This window comes from Monodon monoceros, unplaced genomic scaffold (genome assembly GCF_005190385.1).
Source record: "Monodon monoceros isolate NGI ecotype Baffin Bay Population unplaced genomic scaffold, NGI_Narwhal_1 Super_Scaffold_21, whole genome shotgun sequence".
In the NCBI taxonomy this organism is placed as follows: Eukaryota; Metazoa; Chordata; class Mammalia; order Artiodactyla; family Monodontidae; genus Monodon; species Monodon monoceros.
Genome location: NW_021703778.1, coordinates 57,405,228 through 57,423,721, shown reverse-complemented (window position 1 = coordinate 57,423,721; position 18,494 = coordinate 57,405,228). Strand labels below are relative to the sequence as shown.

The 18,494-nt window shown below is 34.9% G+C and overlaps 1 protein-coding gene across 2 annotated transcripts in view; it reads left to right on the top strand.

The window, feature by feature from the left end:
- WDR72 (WD repeat domain 72) overlaps positions 1 to 18,494 on the top strand; it is a 190,233-nt gene that overhangs the window by 97,771 nt on the left and 73,968 nt on the right. For both annotated transcript variants that reach the window (XM_029238335.1, XM_029238336.1), the window contains exons 14-17: positions 4,263 to 5,080; positions 7,770 to 7,861; positions 11,892 to 11,971; positions 17,229 to 17,424. In XM_029238335.1, the coding sequence (XP_029094168.1) occupies positions 4,263 to 5,080; positions 7,770 to 7,861; positions 11,892 to 11,971; positions 17,229 to 17,424 (1,186 nt within the window). The remainder of the gene's footprint in view (positions 1 to 4,262; positions 5,081 to 7,769; positions 7,862 to 11,891; positions 11,972 to 17,228; positions 17,425 to 18,494) is intronic.

The window sequence follows — 18,494 nt, the reverse complement described above, 5'->3', positions numbered from 1 at the left end:
CTAATTGCCTTCCATGAAAGAGATACCAGCTTACACCCATCACGCAGTGTGTGAGAGTGCCCATTTTCTTGCTCCATTATCAAAACTGAGTATTTTAATTTTTAGTGTTCTTTACAAACCCAATTTCTGTCTCTTTGTAGGCTAATAGTCTGAACAACAGCACTGATTAATTCTCTAAAAGTAGTGAATAAAGTATTTTAAAATTCATCCTTAAAAATAATACATGTTAGTTTAAATGAAATTTAAGGCAACTCTTAGAGGTGAAAAACAAAATGAGAACACAAATCCAGGCAGGAGAGAGAAAGCTGAAAGACCATTTGCTAGTCTCTGGGTTCTCTCAGCTTTGGTTTTAACTGTGACACAGGTAATTAGAGGTAATTAGAGGGAATGTCCAGGCCCAGTGTATTGATGGGAAGTTAGGTTGGAGAAAATTGTGCAAATCCGTTATTCTCTAAGAGCTGTATATGCAGTGAAAAAGTGAACCAAGGTGAGGGATATATTCCACAAATGGAGATAATAAAGATTTTTCTCTTGGTTTTAGCCCAAGATGGATGGGGGAAAGTAGGTTTGCCTGAAAATTGATAACCATAACCTAACTTCACACAGATTGAGGGTTAGGATTCACATTACTTGCAAGAAATGAAAAACTCTTAAGGTAAAATTTTTATTTAAATAGGGACCTGCTGGTGGTACCCCTGAGTACCTGGCAGTCAAAAATACAAATACTCTCTTGAAGAATGCATCTTTAACCCATGTCTCAAAGGATTCTCACCGATAATGTTTCACACATACACACACACACTTACAAAACATATAAGGAAACAGGAAAGCATCAGCAAAATAAAAAAGAGTTATATTCACAAGGATTTCAAAAATTGGAACTATAGATACAGAATGCAAAATAAGTATGCTTAAAGAAATAAAAGAAGGCTTGAAAAATGTAAGTAAGAAATAACTGACTAAAAAATGACCAATTTGTCAAATAAAATTTCTAGAAATGAAAAATGTAAAAGTTGAAATTTGAAAATCCATGGATAAGTTAAATGACACGATAGAGACAGGGGGGAAGAAAACTGGCAAATTAGAAGAAATTCTGAAGTGATTGCCCAGCATGTGACAGAGAGAGACAAAGAGATGAAAAACATGAAAGGGGATAGAGTGACAAATAGCTAATCAGAGTTCCATAAGGGGATAATAGGATAGAGAGAGAAGATATTCAAAAAGACAAGTCTGAGAACTTCACAAAATTAACGAAGGATAGGAATACTCAGATACAATGTAAGAAAGATTGGGGGAAAACATACATACCTAGAAGAATCACAGTGATTCTGTGATTCTATGCAAAATAATAAAGACAAGATCTAAAAAGCAGCAGAGAGAAAGGCCAGATGGAGTGACAGACTATCAGCTCTCTATGTGACATGTCAACCACATCAAAGGAAACCAGAAGACTGCAGAATAATGCCTTAAAATTGCTGTGAGAGAATAAGTTAAAATAGTATACTCAGCGAAACTATCTCCTAAGAAAAACATGATTCCGTTGAGAGGATGAACAAAGTCAAAGCTGATTCCTTGAAAAGAAAATAAAAACTGAGAAACTTCTGGCAAGAAAGCAACAAAAGCAACAAAAATAATGTCAGAAATGAAAAAGGACCCATAGTTATAGGTGTTACAGAAAGTTTAAAAATTATAGGCAAATAATATAAACAACATTTTGAACAATTATAAAACTATCAAAAGAAATTAAGCACTATCTGAATAAGTGGGAGATATAATCTGGAATTTGATAAACATCCTCAAATTTATATAAAGGAGTAAAAGAACAGGATAGGAGAAACTACCCAATCACCTCTTAAAGTCTTTTCATGAAGCTGTTATACAATGGAGTATTGTGCAGTCATAGATAAATTGATTAATGTCCCAGGGAAAGAGATCAGTGAGAAAAGGACAAATTCACAAATAACGTTGGAATAATTGAATGTCAAAATTTTAAAAAACATGAAAATTATTCCCAATTGGGAACCAAACACAAATATGAAAGAGAAAAGTATGAAAGAATTAAAAAGTTGTGTGGAACTTTAAATTTTGGGAAAAAAATAGGTAAATAATTTTATATCCTCTGGATACCTATAATTTTTAAAGTAAATATTTCATAAATTTGATAGCATTAAAATAGGAATTCAGTGTTCATCGTAAAACACTATTAAAAATAGAGAAACGACAGGCCACAAATAGAGAGAAGTATTTGGACCACATAACCAACAAAAGATTACCTCTAGAATGAATGTATAACCCTAAAAATCAATAAGGAAAAGACAAACAAAAGTTTATAGAAGCCATAGGCAGACACTTTATGGAACAAATGTGAAAAGATAATGAAATATTGCAATGATAATTAATGGCAATAATTAAAAAAAAGAAAATTAAAACTACAAGGGATACTATCTTATATCCCCATATTGACAAAAATGAGATCCTGTATTAATAAGGATGTGGAGCATGGAAACTCTTTATACAGTGCTACTGAGACTTATAAATTGATACAATTATTTGGGAAAATATAACAGAGTTGAAGTTGTGCGTATCCTATGAATTATCAATGTCACTCTAGAAAGTTTTGCAGATGTGCACCAGAAGAAAGTCTTCACCAGAAGGATACTCACTGTGCCTTTTTTTCTTTTTGTAATACTAAATCTTGAAGATAATTTAAATATCCATTTAAATGGATAAACTGTAGTTATCATATAGTATAATACTTTATAGTGGTAAAAATGAAAGAACTACAGCTGTAATCATCAACAAATATGAATCTCACAATCGCAAAATTCAGCATAAATAAAGCAAATCATGGAAAATTATAAGCAGCATAATTATATTTTTATGAAAATTGAGAACACGCAGAATCAAATAGATTAATTAGGAATAGATATTTAAGATTAGGACACTAAATGAAAGCAAAGAAATCATAAACATGGAATTCAAGATAGTATTTAACCTCTGACAGTAGGCAGGGGTATTGACTCAGAGCAGGTTCTATTTTTTTTTTTTTTTTTTTTTGTGGTACGCGGGCCTCTCATTGTTGTGGCCTCTCCTGTTGCGGAGCACAGGCTCCGGACGCGGAAGCTCAGCAGCCATGGCTCACGGGCCCAGCCGCTTCGCGGCATGTGGGATCTTCCCAGACCGGGGCACGAACCTGCGTCCCCTGCATCGGCAGGCGGACTCTCAACCACTGCGCCACCAGGGAAGCCCAGCAGGCGGATTCTTAACCACTGTGCCACCAGAGAAGTCCCATAGTTTTACAAAAAGGATTTTTTCCTGCCTAATAGAACACATTTTCCCCCAAAAATATAGTCGTACACCATCATTTAAATATATTTGGATGATATTCCATTGTATATATATACTAATTGTTCATTCAACAAATATTTATAATACTGTATAGTAATAATAATACTGTATAGTAGCATTATTTTATAGGCATTGGGAACAAAGGGATGCACAAAACACCAGGGGTGGAGTTTGAATGATACTGGGGAAGATATACAGTAAACAAATAAATATTTCATATAATATAAGGTAATAATTAGTACTATGAAGAAAAAAAAGCAAGGAAGAAGACAGAGAGTAATAGGTTGGCATGAGAGTATATGGTACTCAAGTAAGGCACCCTAAATGAACAGGAACATAACTGAATTGTGGGAGCCCACCATGCCAGTATCTAGGGCAAAATCATCTTAGAGAAAGAACAAATGCAAGTCCACAAGGTGAGCCTTTAAAATAAAAAAAAACCAATTTGATACTGGTTCACATTTAGGTTACTTCCAATTATTAAAAATTTTAAACAAATTTCGAGAGACCATTTTTGTTAAAAGACTTCTTAAATTACTGCAGGTGCTCTAACTGTTCTTCTCAATTTTCATACCCACTTTTCCCCTATTGTATGTTTTCATGGCTATACTGATAAGAAGATATGAAAGTGTATCTGGAAGAAAGTTAATCTGATGCCATCTTACTCTATAGGCCTAATTCATATTTTTTAGAGGAAAAAATGAAAGTTTTAGAAAGGAAAAGTTTTTCAAAAAAATTAGAATATAGAATGTTGAATTTAGAGGGGAATTTTTATAGCTAAGGCAAAAAATTAAAATGCCTTGGGTTGTGCTGCTACTTAATTTCTTTTTATGCCATTTTAATATCATGGAACTTTTAATAAAATCACTTAAAAATAAGAACTTTGACACATAAATTTTTAAAATCTCCCTTAGGTCGCTGATGCCAAGTGTTTCTCAGGACCTTTTAATGTCTTGCCTGTGAAGACAAAATGGAGTAACATTGGTTTTCACATCCTTCTATTTGATCTGGAAAACCTTGTTGAACTTTTGCTGCCAACTCCAATCTGTGACGTTGACCCTTCCAATTCATTCTATGGCAGTGAGATCCTGAGAAGAGCCAAAAGCACAGTAGAGAAGAAAACACTGACACTGAAAAGAAATAAAACTGCCTGTGGTTCTCTCTCAGTGGAGGCACAAGCCAAGCCTGTTAGTGAAAGCCCAGCCCAAGGAGAAAATACCATGAAGTTATCAGAAGAAAATGATGTCGTTAAAAGGCAGAAGAAAATAAAGAGCTCCAAAAAGATGCACCCTAAGCAATCTAGAAAAGTCAATGCCAACCTCACAATAGACACAGCTAAATTGCTCCTATCTTGCCTTTTGCCATGGGGAGTGGATAAAGAATTAGACAATCTTTGCATTAAGCATCTCAATATTTTAAAGCTTCAGGGTCCCGTTTCTTTAGGACTTGCTTCAAATGAAGATCACTTCTCATTGATGCTGCCAGGTTGGGATTTATGCAATGCTGAAATGAAAAAAGACTATTCAAAAGTAAATTTGTTTTCCAGAAAAGTTTTGGACTTGTCAAATAAATACACTTCCACTCTTCCAAATCAGGCTGGTATGCCAAGAAGACCGGAAAATAATTCTGATTCTTTGCAAGAGCCAAACACTATCTTTTACTTATTGAGCAAACTATTTTTAGTTAATAAGTTAGTTAACATGCCTTTAGAACTGGCATGTGGAATTGACAGGTAAGACATGCTTAGAGATTTTGACTATTCTTATTTACGACATTAAAAAATTATCATTATTTGTTATATTTAGCTCTCTAGCCTCCCTCCTCCCCCCTCCCTCCCTCCTCTCCTTCCTTCCTTCCTTCCTTCCTACCTTCCTTCCTTCCTTTAGATGAAGAGTAAATATGCAACATCTCCTTTAGCTTAAAACAATTTTAAGAAAATCTTCCTTTTAATTCTTTGAGATTGGAGACCACTTTGGGCAATACATCTATATGTTTTAAAATTTATTCATCCAACAAATATCCATTGCTCTCATAATATGTGCCAGGAAATTCACAGTACTGGATGCTGAATGATTCAATAGATAGATAGATAGGTAGATAGATTCACACACACCTTGAAATCCATTATACTTGTTGTGAATTAAGTACGAACAAAAAACATTTAAATAAATGCCTATGATGATATACTTCATATACCATTAGGAAAGGAAAAATTTGAAAATTTCGTACCTCAAATCCCACTGTTTAATTGATACTTTGGCATATTAAAATAGAAGAGGTTATCATTAATTCACTTATAGAAAGTACAGTTTAGTAATAATAGGCATTGCTTTTTGAGTGTTTAATATCTACTAGTCAACATGTAAGCCCTTTACATACATGATTTCACTTCATGTGCACAGCAAAGCTGGGGTTTAGGTACGATTATTTTGCTTATTGTATAGATGAGGATATTGAGGCTTATGGAGAGAAAGTATCAACCCCAATATTAATTCAGAGCCTTACAAGCTGATTCAAGGCTGGGCATCAGTATAACTCCAGAGCCTGATTGCTAACCTTGACTCTGTGTTTACCTTCTCCCACTGCTAAAATTCAATATACTTTTTCATAGTCTGATGTTAGAAGATTGGATTCAATTCATCAAGTGCTTACTGAATATGTTTTTAGCACTAGCTCATAGAAGAAATATAAATAAATTTCTCATTTGGGTAGGAACTAATTGAAATGATGAAGATAATGCACATGAAATAAGTAGAAAACATTGAAGGAACAAGGAGAAATATTTGTAGTATAGGTAAGTATTATAGGTGGTCAGAGTAAAGAGAATAATTAGTGTGAGATGAAACCATCAGAAAGCCTTTATAGAAGATGTGCCGTTTGAACTGCTCAGTACATGGTGGTAAATAGTCCTTGACATTTCTATTCTTTCGTAAGAGCTCAGTTCAAATATCTGTGTCAGGTACTAGATAATAGAGTTCCTGCCTTCAGTGAACCTACAGTCTGGTAGCAAATCCATATGGATTATGTAGATTCAGTGTTAAACTCCCTATCATTATTATGCTTCTATGCTATAGGGTTTTCCATTTTCTGTTTGGTGGCCCTAATAATGAGAAAACAGAGACTGTGAATTTCATTATTCATATACTTAATTTTCCTCTATTTTCTTTTCTTCTGTTCATTACTATATATATATATATATATATACTTATATAATATATAACTTCATATTTATAATTTATATATATAATATATATGTATTTTAATTTCAGTTAGGCACTTTTCTTTCTATTACTAAGAAAATTAAATAACACCTAAAGTATGATAAAAAAAATTGTAGTCAGCCAAGCCTGAAAACCTGAGAATGAACCCTGGTTTTGTTGTTAAACTAGTCATGTGGTTTTGGACTAGTCACTTAGCCCCTCTGGGCCTTGCTTTCCTCATTTACAAAATGAGATGAATAGAATAGGTGATCACCAAGATTTTTTCAAATTCTTAAAAACAACTTATATTTGTTAGCCTAATCATGATCCCACAGAGCAGATGAGGGACTCAGTTATTGTCGCCAGAGGTTTTCATTCTAAGTTTGTTCCAGATACTGAATACAGGATGTGAAGGATATATCTGGTGCCCTTTAGGGGAGATTAAGGGCTTTCAGCATGCTTTCCATTAAATGGCCTTAAAATCATTGCCACACTTTAGTTAATCTTTACAAAATTCTGCATTAAAACAAATTATTGAATGGCGGTGTCAGGATTAGAGACTGCTTCCTTCCCTAAATAAGCCATTTCAGATTTGATCTGCTATTGGAGACTGCATGTTATATTTAGGGAAATCAAAACAATGTGTATTGGATTTGTCACTCCAAATCCTTCCAATAAATTTGGCCATTTTGCTAACATTTCACTGTGGTTGTAAAGGTGGAGAAATCTTTTTATGCTTAACAACTGAGTGTGTGACGAAACTGAATTTTAAGGAAAGAGCTATCTGCCTATGAGAATATCCCTGGATAGTATCTGAATGTCCTCTCATTGAATCACTGGACTAGGGTAAAGCCTGTCTTCATCAAGTCCTGATGGTACCTGGGGATAATTTTTTGGCAGCTATGAACATATTAGGATTCAAAAATTTATTACATTAGCCACAAATCACATGACCTAAAGTCACAAGGCCCCTCCAGTAAAAGTGGATCACAAGATAATTCTGGTAAACTAAGATTCACAATTCACTTGGGATTAGGGTTTTAGGTAAGTTAAAGTGGGGAAAAAAGATTCACCAAAGAGAATAATGTCAAAGATATTGCTAAAAATAATTTGTTCAATTCCCAAATTTGTTAAAGTGATCATGCAGTCATATCGTCAATTTATTTCTCCAAATGTTTTTTATACATCTTTAATAATATCCTTTGAATCTTATTTCAACAGTTCTTTCACAATGGAGTCTGTGCATAAGAAGATGAAAAGTCCTGGGAATGATATTTTAAATATTTCAAGCTTCTACGGTTATTTACGAAATGGTAAAGGAGTTACAGATATAGTCTAATAATTTTTTTTCTTCTATGAAATAAAAGTGCTATAACTGGATAGCACCCTACAGTTTAGAATAAGAAGTGTGCATGTTTATTGTTTGATTCAGTCTGTATTTTACATGGTTATAGTTTTGTATTCTGTCTATATTTGAAATATACATGAAATTTTGTTATTAAAGTAAATATTAAAGTTAATAAAGTAAAGTAAATATCTTATAAGACATGTAATATGATAGATTTCATCAAATGATCTTTGAAATACCTAAAAGTATGAAACTTTTCAGCAAAGGAAACATTTGAATATTAAATTAAGGTCATATGTGATTTATGGGGAATTTACTGTATCAATATCTTTATTACCAAGTAAGTAATTATTATATTAGAGAGTTTTACAGTTATTTCAGAAGATTATATAATGGTCCTTGAATTCTTCTGAGTAACAGTCTTGGTGTTTAGATTTTCTTTTGATGCCAAATGGCTAATTCATCTCTAAAACCTGCTTCTCCAAATTTTTGACATCTCATTAAATGGCAGTCCCATCTTTACAGTTATTTAGGCCAAGAACTTTAATGTCATATTGACTTTCCCCTTTTTTCTTGTACCCCACATCCAATGTTTTAGTAATCATGTTGGTTCTACCTCCAGAATATATCCCAGATTCTGACTGCTTCTCTCCACCTACATGGCCAGCCCCCTGGTGTGAGCCTTCATCCCCTCTTGCCTGGATACAGAAGCCTCCTAACTACCCTCTGCTCCTATTCTTGGTTCCTACACTCTATTCCCAACCAAACATCCAGAGTCGTCTATTTGAAACTAAGTCAGAACCTCATGCTACTGCTTAAAACTTTTTAGTGGCTTATGTTTCACTCTGAATAAAAGCTACAGTCCTTAGGATAGCTCACAAGGCCCTGTATAACCTGGCTGCTCTACTTACGTCATCAGACACACACCCCCATCTGACCTCATCTCTTTGTACTCATCCCCTGCTTCACTCCTTCCAGCTTTGCTGGGCTTTTTAACTCTTACCCACACATGACAGGCAGGGTTTAGGGTCTTTGCACTGATTGTTCCCTCTGTCTAGAATGCCCTTTCTCCAGATTCCACAGAAGTCAACCTGCTGCTCCCCACCTCCATCCTCCATCCTTCAATTCCTCCTCCAATACCATCTTATCAGTGAAGGTGCCCTCCCTTCTCCCCCGCATACCCTACCCCTTTCCCTATTTTATCATAATCCTTTTCACTATCTGACATGCTGTATAGCATTTTTCCATTTGCCATCTACTTCCTGCTACTCAAATGTAAGCTCCAGGGAGGTTATTGGGTTTTTTTGTTGTTTTTTTTTTACATCTTTATTGGAGTATAATTGCTTTACAATGGTGTGTTAGTTTCTGCTTTATAACAAAGTGAATCAGTTATACATATACATATGTTCCCATATCTCATCCCTCTTGCATCTCTCTCCCTCCCACCCTCCCTAGGTTATTGTTTTTTATGACAGTTTTATTCACTGCTGTGTCCCCAGTCCCTAGAACAATGCCTGCAAGGAATTAAGCAAGTACTTTTGGATTAATGGATGAATAGAAAATAGAACAATGGTTTTGGAGATAAACCACTAAGGTTCAAGATCAAGTTCTGCCACTTACTACTTAACTTTGGGTGTATCTTTTACTCCTTTAAAACCTGAATTTACTGCATTTGTAAAATGGGAATAAGATTCCAGAATTGATGTGCATTTTGCTTCCAAAGTTGTGCAGTATGTGATCAATACATTGGTATGACCTGAACAACACTGCACAGTGGCCCTCTCAGGGCTACTGAAAAGAATATTCATTTGGGATATTTTAAAGTGAGAGTTTATTAATAGCTTCCAATTATTAAGCCCCTAGTATGTCCAAAGAATTATGCCAATGACTTTACATTACATATTACCTCAAATAATATATAAACAGCAGTGCACAGTAGGAGGATCTATCTCTGTTTTACCCTTGAGAAAATTGGGACTCAGAGAAGTTAGATGATTCACTCATAGTCAACCAGCCGACAAGCTGAAGGGCTAGGATTCCAGTCCAACTCTGTCTAATTCCATACCCCTGTTCTTTCCACTATGTCAGGCCACTTCTCATATTTATGATTACAAGTCATGATTCCTCTATATGATCCAGTCTGGATTGCCAGCCTTCTCCTTAGATAGTAGCCCTTTTTAGGGTTATTTGCTCTAATTTTCATTTTTTTATAACACTGGGAAAGAGACTAGAATTTAAGGTGCAGTATAAGTAGTTTCTGCAGAGACTTAGGGATTTGCTAACCAGAGCCAAGGAGGCCCCAACTTTTCCTATGACTTCCCAACCAAAGCAGCCTGAGCAACTAGTGTTATTACTGAACAATCTCCCTGATGTTGAGAGGTGGCATTTATAGCATTTAAAATTCAGTTAGGTGCTAAGGAAACATAGTTTTATGCTTTATAGTCACCAGATGGGAGGTGAAGGGAAAGGAGGGATTCACTTCATGCTATTAATTCTATAAAGTCCAAGCCTGAGGAAGCCTGGGATGTTTTCTTTTTATCTTTCCCCCTGAAGTTATAATTAATTCTTTAACTCACTGTTATTGCCAAGAAAAGTTGGCTCTCATTTCCATCTCACATTAAAATTTTAACATCACATTAAAGTGTGCTGTGAAGTACCCCATGATGCCAGTAAGTAGTTACGGTTGAGACCGATACTTAGCTTTGATGGTGGAATCACAAGGTCAACAAAGTGAGAGAGGGAAAAAGGAAAGCGATCAAGAGAAAATGCTCTGTTACCTGCTGTGCTCATGAAGAAATGGAAAATACGACTTCAAACTCATAGTGTTGTATCATATCACATCTTTTATGTACTGTTCTTGGGCATTTCAAATTCACATCATAGGTTCCATCAGGAGAAAATGATGATATTAATGAGCAGAAGTTTCTTATATATTTCTTTCATATTGTCAGTTTATATTATATCAATACCTTCTATTACATTTCCCTTCACCACTAATGTGAGATATATATACACACACACACACATATCTATTAATATATAAAATGGTAATTCAATGAAAAGCATCTTGGACTAATACTAATTTAAATAGTTGATCCAGGATTTCAAACATTAATTTAAATAGACAATTATAGCAATTTTCCCTCCAGTGCAAGCCTGCATCACTCTTCCTTATCTCCCTCCTGAATCTGGCACCTAGATAATATACTTTAGCCATCAGAAAGCCTTAATTCATTGATTTTTTCATTTGGATGATAATATGTTCATTTTCAATTAATGAAAGGGCACTTATTAAGTGCTTTTTTGTGTAGGGAACTGTCGGACACTCTATGGATCAATTTAAATAAACCAAGCCATAGCTCACTCTTAAAATTTCACACTGAACATTAGGGCAAATAGATAGAAAGGATATTTAAAATGGCAAACTTAAAAAGAAACAATACATAACAAAATGAGTCAAATTAAAACATAAGTGCTATACCTATTGATCAGAGGAGTATAGCTCGGTAAGGACGAATCGAAGTCTTTTATAGGATTTTCTGTGTGCTTCATGGCAAGGTAGAATTTCAGGGATTATTTGTATGAGGAAGGCATTGTAAAATTCAGTGATCTGTTTTGGGGGGAATGTTGGTCATTGTATTTTGTTGGCAAAAAGGTACTGAAATGGGTTTAAGGTATAAAGATGAATTTGATTTGATGTGAATGTGTATTAGTATAATTGTTAGAAATATATATATATATAAGTTAATTAATGTTGACTCTGGCTATATATGAAAATCATCTGAGATACTTTTAAAAAGTATTAATGCCTGCTCCATCCTCACCCAGGGACCTATTAAACCAGAATCACTGGAAGATTGAACCTGGGCCTCGGTGTTTGTGGGAAAAAAAAAAGGCTCCCTAGGTGATTCTAATGTGCAGCCAGGGTTGAAGATCATTGGGCTGCATCCACGTGTAATACTCTGAAGATATAAATGTGTTCTATATATTTCTAGGTAAGAGTGAATCCCATCTACCTGAAGCTGACGTTTCACTTTTGAAGCTAATTTCCTGTTGGAAAGACCAGTCTGTCCAGGTATGATACGGTTCATGTTCTTGAAGTTATTGGAAGAGTTCCTTGCTGCTGTGGTTCATTCATACTCCCCTTTACCTGAGAGTATACGTGAGTAGGTACTCTTGTCCTCACATATTTTCTTCCAGGGTATTTCATTTAATAGGACTAACGCAGAGACTAATAATGAGGGAAAAGTGGAAAATAACATGCAAGGATGCACCAAGTTAAGAGGCATGAATAGAAAGGGCTGAGGAAGGGATGTTTATGTTGTTACAGGTAACTTATTGCCCACTGAGGTTTCAGTTGGTGGCAGAAATGTCTACTATTTGATTTCAAAATTGGATATAAAAGTCCCTAGGCTTGCGAATTTGGTAGGTATAATTAGAAATCATTTTTCTATCCTTTTCATCTGCGAGCTGATATAGAGAGTTGGTTTCCTCAATGTCCAATTTAAGTCTTTCTTCTTCTTTTAAGGATTTTTTTGTGGATAGCTTTGAACATTGTACAATAAATATCTGTGCATTGATTAGATGAATATTTATTGGAACTTTATTCTTCATGGGCTTAATAAATGTCAAATTTGCAAGACAAGAATAGCAATAATTCCAATTACAAATGGTTAATTTTGGTTACAGGAAAACAAAGAAAGTCAACTCAGAACAAATTATGGGGGCTGACACCATAAAACCAAATAAACACAGTTGGGATGGTTATTAAAGCCATGGCCTACATGATTTGCCCCTCGCCTAACCTCTTTCTTCATCATTCTCCCCCATTCTCACTAGCCACGTTGATCTGCTTATAATTTCCAGAACATACAAAGCTCATTTCCACCTCAGGACCTTACTATTCTCTCAGGCTGAAATTCTCATTTTTTCCATTCATCATTTGGGTATTTGCTCAAAAGCCAACTCCTCAGAGAAGTCTTCCCTGATCACTCCATCTAATATTGTCACCATACCTTGCTGCCCCATGCTCCAGTTACCATCACATTATCCAGTTTTATTTTCTTTGTTGTGTTTGCTTTCAGTGGAGATTATACCATTTTCTTTTTTTGCTTGCTTATCTTCTGTCTTTTCACTGTAACAGAAGCTTGCTGAGAGCCGGGACTTTGCCTGTCTCACTCACCCCTTTCACCAGTGACAGTAGCCAGTCAATATATATTTAATGAATGACTGAATGGCTCTGCAAAAAGCATCTGTGATAATCAAATAAATATTAGTATATGTTGACTTTACCAGCATATTTACAGTCACCCTAAAAGAGTCTCTATCAAAGGTGGGATTTTTTTTTCCCCCAGTAGCCAAAGAATTTCTCAACAGGGAAAACAATTCTTAAGGAAAAAAGAATTCAATCAAACAGTTATCCTGAGTTTCTCTAATTAAAGATCTTTTGTAGTTGTTCGTTTGACCTTAAAATAAATTTTAATGTGGTTTGGATATGTTTGGACTAATGGAACTTAAGGTTCTATGATTCTATGACCTTGTGTAAAATGCTGGCAGCAGGACAAATATTACTAGAGCATTTATTACTCACTCTGTATGAAGTTTAAGCTTCTCCTCTCATTTCTGCCACTAACCTGATGAATGACTCTGGAAGATAGGTTTAACTTGTTGATTATTTATTTTACTCATGTGTAAAGTGAGAATGAGAATTCCCGGGGCCCTCAGGAGAAACAGAGGCTCTTGCAAGTATCCATATAAATGCTTCATTAACCAATCCTCAAATTCCTTATAAAGCTGTTCATTTAAGCAGTTAGTCAAATCATGTTAACTTGAATCTGCTTTTTAATGTATTTTAGGAACACTAGGTGGTAATGGAATGGTTTTGTAAAAAAGAGCATAATCCTACTTCAGAAATTGAAGGGGGCGTACCTTTAAGGGAATGGGTAAGGATGAGTTAATTTCGCAGATGAATGAGTTTGTCTGGAGATTGTTTTTTGTTTCTCACACATGAAATATACACAACATAGAAATAAATGCTGGAGAAGCAACAGCAGGTTTTGGGGTTGCTAACTTGCATGTTTCTGAAGCAGCACTAACATTCTTTGGATTTTATAATCTGACACTAGTGGGTGAAATCATGACATCCAGGCCTCCTGAGAGAAGTATTGCTATTCCAGGAGATGATGCAAGACATGAAAGGCTCATGTGAGCCTGAGTGTTGGGAAAATGCTTTTATACCAGAAAATCTGGACACTGAAACCACAAGCAGGCCACAGGGGCCCTTAAGAGTCTTTATAATACTCTGTACTATTTTACAATACTTTGCTGTTTCAAGGTGTTGGTAGAAAACCATTAACATTTTTAGCTTGCTATGGCATAGTAATACTTCTAGTAAAAAGAATATGGCCCAGATGTGGCTCTCTTTTCCCAAACAATGGATTTTTAAAACTTACTTTAAATCTGCACATCCCTTCATAAGCGTGTAATGCTTTGCATATCTGTCTTTTCAGGAAAACTGTATATGTGTTTGGAAGACAGCTTTATAGCCATAGTGCTTTCAATTTTAGCTCAGTATTAACATCACAAAGTTATATAAAATAATGTCTACAGATTTTATATTTTGTTGGGAAAAATTCTATGCCTACTACCTATCTACAAAATTTATCTACTCTGTTTATATGCTAGACACTTAAGTACTGACAGTCAGAAACTATCATTAAATTTTACTTTCCATAGTGTATATTTTTAAAGTATACAATATCTATTTCAATTCAGTTAGCCTGGTTTTACGGCTCACTGTATACCAGATACTGTAACATTATTATATGCTTATATAAGTTGTACCATTTCTCTATGTATTGACTTCACACTGAGCACAAAGCGTATATTTTGAGTTTGTCTCCAATTGGGTATGTGCCATTCTGTATTCACTTTTAAGTTTTGTGGCTCTGAGTAACCTGCTCATTGTGGTTAATATGTTTCATTCTGCTGTTTCTGCTTCATCTTGCTTTTTAATGATACTCATATTGATTATTCCTGCAATATGCATTTGTAGTGACAAATATGTCAAAAAGTTTCAAAATTTAACAGGTAAAAAATAATATGGTCATGATATATAAATCTAATAATTAGAAATGTTAATTGAAGCTGCATAAATCCCTGTATTTTTTAAGAAAGAATATTGATCCAAGTTGTTATAGAATATTATATCTAGTGGAAAGAGGACTTTCTAAATCACAGCTCTGAGAGGGCATCCATAATCCCATGGGAGCACATGGCCAAACTGCCCATTCTGAGGGATAGACCATAGTCTGGATGTACTACAGTTCTGAGGATTTCCTCTAATATCTTCCTGATTTTTATAGGTATGAACAGAAGCAAGTTCCATACAGCTTTCTGTGATTGAAAGCTCTCGTCCTAGCCTCTCTCAGCATCACAGACTGTTTTATAAGTATGGACATGAAGTCCCAGAGAAGTACGTGACTTGTCAAAAGTTACATTTGTAGTAACTGTCATAGTCAAATCAGGAACTTGGACCTTCTCATGTCAGATTGAGAGCTCTGTTTACCACATCATTCATGTCTTGGAAGCAGTGCTATCAAATAAATGTGTGGCAAAGTTAAAATGACATAAATTCGGTGTTGTAAAATTGTCCATGAATAATTAATACAGGTTGTCCCATCATAATATCTACATGATAAGCATGATTCACTTATTGTGATATAGAATAGTATATGTTAATAGATATCATAGCTAATAGTTAATATACAATGTATCTCAGCATATGGTAGATATTAATAAGCATGACTCATCAGTATCATAATGTGTAGAATTCTATGTTGTGTTCATGGTATGCAACAGCTTTCACAGTGTTGAGTATCTCCTCACATGATGTAAGCGTTATGCACCTGTATTGTGACAGGCAGTACTACAATGTTAATAGATTTGGTAACCAATAGTAAAATCATATCATTCATTAGCCTTTTTTCACGACCCAACCAAGCATCTGACTGGACAAGAATAGGGGGATGATCAGTGATCAGGCAGCTCCTCTGATACTTTCAGGAAGCTCCCTATATTTAAAACTCTAGAATAGAGTTTAGAACCCAGTTCCTTCTACTCCTGTAGTTCACCTAGCATCTGCCATCAGCAAAAACTCTCAAGTGTCCCTGGAACCTAAAGGTCTCACATGCTACCAGGACACATAAAAGGGACAAAATAAATATTTAAGTGAATACCTGCTCTGTTTTGGGCATTAGCATCTCTCGATCACCAGTTTCAGTGGTGTTGTCCCAAAGCCCTAGCTCTAGGCATCCTATGGGTAGACTGGGAAGAAGGCAGAGGGGACGATGGCAATTATGGAACATGAGTCATCTTGACAGAGGATAGGCTTTTGAAGGGAAAAGAGTGGGCATTGGGACGTGGCTATGTTAAAGGTTTAACTATCAGCCAGGGGAGGATACTGGAAAGGTGTCCCAAGTTCATCTAGATCAGCAGTGCCCTTCCTTTTCTCTCACCAGTTCAGGTCTTGGCTTTCCTTGAACTCTACCTAACTCCTGGACCTTACCTCATCTCTTACCAGGAAGGGGCTAAGGTACTGTCACTGGCTTTTTACTGAGATGTAAGAGTATAGAACATTGGGAGGACATATACTACTAAGGACATAGAATCAGGGGTTAGAAGGCCTGTCCACCATGTCTGTGTGGAACTTGGGATGTCACATCCCAGGTTCTTCATTTTAAAAATGAACATATTGGATTAGATGCCCTGTGCTAAATATCTCCCTTCCCCTTCCCTCAACCACAGGTCCTTGACTGGGTAGGTGCAATAATCAGAAGGCAGGCTTTGCAGTATTTTAAGCCATGTAAAACCATATACACATACACACAGTTTAGTGAGATTTACTATTAAAGTCTTGTCTTTAACTTTCTGTATTCAACCTAGTTTAAATCAAGGGTTTTTAGCTAAATCATGTTTTAGAGCTAGACATTGAGGAACTAAACCTGTCTTTCAGAACAATGTGATATATTAAAAGTTTCTTTATCTTCTGGTATAAATGAAAATATTTTATGAGAAAAAATTGAGAACTCCCTTTAAACTTTCCTTTTACATTCTCTTGAGGTTTTTTTAAAAGAACAGTATGATGATTTGGGTGCCAATTTTCAGTAACTGCATTTCAATTGTTTCAGATGGTAATTTTCGTGGAATGGAGCATTCCAATTTATGTGAGACTTATTCAAATCAAAATTCTAGACTTTGGGTTTTATATAAGACTCCAAGCATTTATGATAACACTAAAAATAATTAATTAAAGAAAAGAAAAAACTTTACAGGTAACTGAAGCAATACAAGCTGTTCTTTTGGCGGAAGTTCAACAGCACATGAAAACCTTAACAAAGACAACAGTCGACAGTGAACCAGCGTTGGTGGCAGAGAATGGTGACTATGAGATGACACAGATCCTGCCAAAGACTGAATGGGCCAAGGAGCCAGAGTTACAGTGTATTACAGACACTTTGCCTCTGCAAAGTAAGTGCAAAATTTATTGGTATGCTCTTTCATCAGAACTTTTTCTACTACTCAGAACATTTTGAGAATGAGTTCACAATGTATCATTTCTGCAAAAACCAAGCCAAGTGCCCTGTTCCTGACCTTTTCTGCTATCAATTTCCTCATATGTCAAGTTTCTAATTCTAAATTCTATTATAATTAATAAATTCTTTACAGAACAAAATTTATGTTATTTATTAAAATGTTTTAAAGTTAAGTCAGTAAAAATGAAAACAGAACTAACAGTAATAGCTTAATGGGACATACATTATAAGGATACCCTGATAATAATGGGTCCTAAATTTGTTTCCATTTGATACCATGGTAATAGCCATGTGCCATTTTTTTTTTCTTTTCTGGGAGTAAGAAATGTACGACAAACTAAAATTGCACTGTTTTACAGTTGGACCACTTGATTCTTTCTATAACAAATTTTATCATTGTAACTTTATAATCATAGTGTTTATGGTTTTGACTAGCAACTGAATCTAAACTTCTGCTGTAAAATGTCATCTGATTTTTCAGCCTGTTAGTTGTGACTTAAAAATGAAAACTAAAAAACAGTAAAAAAACATTAAGCAAAAATTTGATTTTCAACTTCATTAGTAAGGTTTTGATGAACAAATGAATTTATAATATAATTAAATATATATATTTGTCCGGAAAACATGTTACAAATTGACATGTTTCAGGTTGAAAGAGATTTTTATCTGGGACTCAGAGAAATGTTGCTATATTTAAAATGTTAACTCTTAAAACAGGTGTCATTCTTAAAAATGCATTATATTTATTTCTTATTATTTTTATAAGATTACTGACTAGAGAGCATTATGTAGTGAGAGAGTATATGCAGCAGGAAAAGGCTTTTTCAGTAAAGGGCAAAGATCAAAATAGATAGAATATTTCCTAATGCCAACACAGTCAGCAAGGCTGGTAAATTCAATAAGTAATTTGTTAAAACTCAATGGCAATTTCAAGTCATTTGTTTACTTGTTGTCAAGAAATTAGCTTTAATTATCTGGCAAATTCACCCACTTTAAGACACTTCT